Source organism: Sus scrofa, chromosome 9 (genome assembly GCF_000003025.6).
Source record: "Sus scrofa isolate TJ Tabasco breed Duroc chromosome 9, Sscrofa11.1, whole genome shotgun sequence".
Taxonomy (NCBI): domain Eukaryota; kingdom Metazoa; phylum Chordata; class Mammalia; order Artiodactyla; family Suidae; genus Sus; species Sus scrofa.
Genome location: NC_010451.4, coordinates 136181100 through 136187099, shown reverse-complemented (window position 1 = coordinate 136187099; position 6000 = coordinate 136181100). Strand labels below are relative to the sequence as shown.

Here is a 6000-nt window from a genome sequence, read left to right as displayed (position 1 = left end):
CTCCCATCTGTTGTTCAGGGTCCGTGCTGGCCCACGAATGCCTGCGCCAAGCTCGGCGCGGGTTGCGGGGTCCGTGGCTCTTCCATCCGGTCCAGAACCTTCCACAGATCCCTCATGCCCTCTGAGTTCCCCTAGCGGCGGCGGATTCCCCAGGCGGGCGGCTTTGACCAGCTCGCCTGGCATCTACAGGAAGCGGCCCGAGGGCAGCCCGGGCCCCGCCCCTGGCCCCGCCCCCACCCGGCGGAAGGGGTGGCCCTTCTCCCGACCTCCTTCCGGTTCGCTGCCCGCCAGCATCCGGAGGGTGGGCGGGCGCGCGCGCCCCCTAACGACCTTCTGCGTCGACGGTCGGCAGGCGGCGGCGGCGTGTGGATGGAGGCCTCGGCCCCCGACCGGGCGCGGCGGGGCTGGCGGCGGGCCCGGGCCGCAGGCTCCCCCCTCTCCCGGGCCGCGGTGGTCCTCCTGCTCTCCGCGCTGGTGCTGCGGGCGCCCCCGTCAGGTGAGGCGTCGGCATCGGCGGCGGACGGCTCCCGAGGCTCCCGGAGGTTTTCGTATGTCACGTGCCTGCACCTGCTGATGGGAAGGCCTGTATCACCGACACCCACTGTACACTGAATAGGGTGTAGGTGCGGAGCAGAGGACTGGACATTGATGACGTATGGGCTGGAGAGGTCGTTAAAACACCCACAGTTCAAGGTTTAAGGTTACATTGGCTGTTAGTAACCCTCGAATCAGCCCATGTTCCTTTGCCAGTTTTCCATGATGTACTGGGCTCGGGATCTCAGTATATTTCAAAATGAGTAGACAGCCCAAGGTTTTGTAATTTTCGTGGTTGTGGAGCTCCATCTATTGGTTTTACCTAGAAAACACAGGCTTCTTCTTTTTTTTTTAATAAATCTTTTATTCGCTTCCTGGTTTTTGCAGTGTCACAGCAAGGCTTGCAAAGACCTTCCCAGTCTGGCCCTGCCTTCCTCTTTTCCCTCTCAACCCTGTTTCCTCCAGGTTTAAGGATCCTGTTTTTTTTCTCCCAGTTTTTTGGAAATATAATTGACATACAGTATAATTTTAGGGCATACAGCGTAATGATTTGATTTACATCATGAAGTGACTATCACAATAAGTTTAGGGAATGATTAGGTACACAATTAAATAGAAATTTTTTTTTCTTGTGTTGAAAATTTAGGGTTTTCTCTCAACAGTTCATAAATGTCATGCAGCAGTGTTAATTACATTAATCATATGTGTAGTGCATTCCTTAGTACTTAACAACTAGAAAATTTGTACCTTTTGACTGCCAGCTACTGAATGGGAGAAGATATTTTCAAGCAATATATACTCAATAAAGAGTTAATATCCAAAATACATAAACAACATGCAACCCAATATCAAAAAACAAACAATCTGATTAACAAATGGGCAGAGGATCTGAATACACATTTTTCCAAGGAAGGTATACAGGCATATGAAAATATGCCTGCTGTCACTAACCATCCGGAAAATGTCAATCAAAACCATGTGAGCAGTTACCTCACACCTGTCAAAGTAGCTATCATCAAAAAGACAGCAAATAAATGTTCAAGGTGGTGCTGCAGAGAAAAGGGAACCCTGGTGCCCTGTGGCGGGAATGTAAATTGATTCGGTAACTATGGAAAGCAGTATGGAGAGTCCTCAAAAAATTACAAGTAGAACTGCTATATGAGCCAACAATACCATTCTAAAATTTTAATCTGAAGTACGCTCCCCTATGTTAATTGGAGTGTTATTTACAATATCCAAGATATGGAAGCAACTTAAGTGCTCGTCCATAGATGAATGGATAAAGAAGACAGTGGACTATTACACAGGCATAAAAAATAACAAAAGCTGCCATTTGCTCCAATGAGCATTATGTTAAGTGAAATAAGAGAAAAATACCACCTGACTTCGCTTATATGTAAATCTAAAAAAAATGAAACAAATGAGAATGCACGTATCAAAATAGTTATAGCTAGAGAGCAAAGAGGTGTTTGCCAGAGGGGAAGAAATAAATAGGGAGATTAAGAGGTACAAACTTCCAGTTGCAAATTGAATGAGTCACAGATATGAAATATATAGTGTGAGGAATATGGTCAATAGCTATGTAATGTCTTTGTGATTTATCATAACTAAACTAATGGTGGTGGTCGTTTTGAAATGTACAGAAATATCAAATCATTTTCTTGTATAATAAGAACTAACAGAGTGTTGGAAGTCAATTCAAAAACAAAAAACTCATTGAAGAAGAGATCAGATTTGTGGTCACCAGAGGCAAGAGTGGGAGGAGTTGGATGAAGGCAGTCAAAAGGGACCGGTTCTTGATATGTTGACATAAAGACTTAAACTACTGTCTCTTGAGCTTATAATAAAATAAGGCAGAATTGGCATATAATGTAGAGTGAGTGTTACAAGAGAGGTGCTGATGATGTATTATGGAAGCTAAGAGATAATAAGTACCAAGAGAAGTCTTGAGGGAGGAGGGACTTGTGATTTGAGTCTTGAAAGGTGGGGACCTCAGTTTTTAAAAATGGGGCTATTCTAAGTGGATGTATAAAAAGCTGGAGGTGAGACATAAGAGGGGAAGCAGTGGGTATGCTATTTCATTGGAGCCCATGAAGGAGATAGAGTTGGAACAGAGATACAGAATGTCAGTTCCCCTTCAACAAATATAAAATATACTGTGTCATGATACTATTTGAATGTCTTGAAATTTATCATAAGCCAGATTTTTGATCATTTCTCTCCTTTTTGTTTTTGACAGTTGGATATTTGGATCGATTACCAAGAAGTTTTCACTTGACCCAAGAATCAGCGAAAATAGTGGGATCACCAAATTTTCCAGGTATTAATAAACTGATTTGCAGTAATTGTAAGAAAGTAATTGGCATTTGCTTAAGTTTTATCTGTCTTTTGCAAAAGGCTAATGTCCCCCAGTTATCCTAGACTCTGTGGCCCTTTTCCTTCTATGGACATGGATTAAAGTTGTTTCCACAGACTTACAGTCTGATTCTATTTGCTATAACTGCTTACATGTGCAAAAATAATTATTTCTAAAAGTAATCTAGTTAAATTTGTCTGCAGTGTTTTTTATTGTTATTGTATAATAAATAATATTAAATACATGCAGTTCTTAAGCTAAAACTTTTTTCAGATGAGATCTACATATATCATAAAGATTTTGTATGAATAAGATTTTACAGTAGCTACATGAGGCATAGTATCTATAACTTTTTCTGTATGTATTTTTTATTGAGGTAAAACTTCTTAGAGTATGCCATTGAGTAGTTTTCACTCTGTTGACCAGGCTGTGAAACCATCCGCTATTTTATAGCATTTTCATAACTCTAAAAAGAAACAACCCATGTATTAAGGAGTCACACTTCAGCCTTTGGAAACCACTAATCCACTTTCTGTCTCTTATGAATTTACCCATTTTGGACAGTTCATATAAATGGAATCATACATTCTGTGTTTTGTGTGTGGCTTCTTTCACTTAGTATGATGTTTTCAAGGTTCATTTATGTTATAGAATGTATCAATATTTCATTTTTATAAGGATATACTACAATTGTATATCTATCAATTGTTGGATTTTTAGGAAGTTTCCGCTTTTTGGCTATTTTGAATAATGCTGCTATGAACACTCCTGGACAAGTTTCTGTGTGAACATATGTTTTCAGTTCTCTTAGGAGTATACTCTTGGGAGTATGGACCTAGGAGTAAAATTTCCGGGGCATATGGGAACTCTATGTTTAACGTTTTGAGGAACTGCCAAACTATTTTTCAAAGAGTTTGAACTATTGTACTTTCACACCAGAAATTTATGAGGATTCAAATTTCCCAACATCATGTTAACATTTATTATTGTCCATCTTTTTAAATTGTAGCCATCCCCTGTCTGTGAAATGGATTCTCATTGTGGTTTTATTTGCGTTTCCCTGATGACAGATGGTGTGGAACCTCTTTTCAAGTGTTTATTGACTGACCACTTGGACACCTTCTTGACAGAGATGCCTGTTCAAGTCCTTTGCCCATTTTTTTTACATCTTGTTTTTTAAAATGATTTTTATTTTTTCCATTATAGCTGGTTTACAATGTTCTGTCAGCTTTCTGCTATACAGCAAAGTGACCCAGTCTCTCTCTCTCTCTCACACACACACATTCTTTTTCTCACATTATCCATCATCATGCTCCATCACAAGTGACTAGATTTGGTTCCCCATTCTATACAGCAGGATATCTTTACTTATCCGTTCCAAATGCAGTAGTTTGCATCTATTAACTCCAGACTCCCAGTCCATCTCATTCCTTCTCCCTCCTCCTTGGCAACCACACAAATCTGTTCTCCAAGTCCCTGAGTTTCTTTTCTGTGGAAAGGTTCGTTTGTGACATATATTAGATTCCAGATATGTGATATCATATGGTATTTGTCTTTCTCTTTCTGACTTCACTTAGTATGAGAATCTCTAGTAAATCTGGCTGTCTTTTATGTTATTGAATTGGAAGAGGTTTTTTGTTTTTGTTTTTTCATACAAAAACAGTCCCTTATCAGATTCTGGATTTTCAAATATTTTCTTCTATTCTGTGGATCATGTTTTCGCTTTTTGAGGGTGTTCTCTAAAGTGCTCATTTTAAACTTGCTAAAGCTTAATTTCTATTTTTGTTTAGTATTGGTGCTGTAGAAGTCATGTATCAGAAACGATGGCTTAATCAACAGTCACAAAGTGTTACTCCTGTAGTTTCTTAAAAGAATTTCATAGTTTTAGTGCTTACATTTAGGTTGTTGATCCATTTTGAACTAATTTTTGCATATGATATGAAGCAGAGGTCCAACTTCACTTGTTTTCTATGTGGATATCCGCTTGTTTCAGCACCATTTGTTTAAGAAGCTTTTCCTTCTCTATTGAATGTCTTGGTGCCCTTGTTGAAGAGCAGTTTGCCGTAGATGTATGTTTTGTTTTGCTTTTTTTTGTCTTTTTTTTTCACCTTTTCTAGGGCCGCTCCCTCGGCATGTGGAGGTTCCCAGGCTAGGGGTCCATTCGGAGCTGTAGCCACCAGCCTACACCAGAGCCACAGCAACGCGGGATCCGAGCCGCGTCTGCAACCTACACCACAGCTCACGGCCACGCCGGACCCTTAACCCACTGAGCAAGGCCAGGGATCAAACCTGCGACCTCATGGTTCCTAGTCGGATTCGTTAACCACTGCGCCACAACGGGAGCGCCCAGATGTATGTTGTTTGATGGACTCTAAATTCTCTTCCATCGGTAGGTATGTCTGTCCCTCTGCCAGTACAACGCTGTCTTGGTGATGATTTCTTTATAGTATTAAGTTTTGGAATTATTACATGTGACTCTTTCAAAGTTGCTCTTTTTCAAGATTTTCTTGGCTATTCTGGGTCCCATGAAATTCTATGTTATTCTAGATACAGCTTTGTCAATTTTGGGGAAAAAAAGCCTGTTAGGATTTTAATAGGAATTGCTTTGAATCTGATCAATTTTGGGCATATCAACACTATAGAGTCTTCCAAATCATGACATGTTGTGTTTTTTCATTTATTTAGGTATTCTTAATTTTCTCTCAATGACGTTTGTTTTCAGTATATGTCTTCTTGTACTACTTTTGTTTAATTTATTCCTAAACATTGTATTCTTTTTATGCTATTGTAAGTAGAATGCTATTCTCAGTTTAGTATTTGGATTGCTCACTGTTAGTTGTTTTTGACAAATGCCTTTGGGGAAACGGCTTTTTACAGTGGGTGAGCTCCAAGTTAGGTCATGTAAAGATAGCTTGGTGAGCGGTACCTTCCAGGGCACTGCCAGAAAGGTCAAATAATGACAGTTCTCTGGGAAGGAGGCATTGAAGTCCATCTTTCCCGATGTTCCCCTTTAGTAGCTGCCAGGCTGCTGGTTCCTATAATGACTGTGGCAGATTGGTTTTCAAAGTTAACTACAGAGCCGGGAAGGGGTAACAGGAATAGAGAAACTT

At 40.6% G+C, this 6000-nt stretch overlaps 1 protein-coding gene across 1 annotated transcript in view; it reads left to right on the top strand.

The window, feature by feature from the left end:
- ZPBP (zona pellucida binding protein) overlaps positions 356 to 6000 on the top strand; it is an 81616-nt gene continuing 75971 nt past the window's right edge. The window contains 2 exon segments of the mRNA NM_214106.1: positions 356 to 496; positions 2774 to 2854. Coding sequence (NP_999271.1) covers positions 370 to 496; positions 2774 to 2854 — 208 coding nt within the window. The 5' untranslated portion in view covers positions 356 to 369.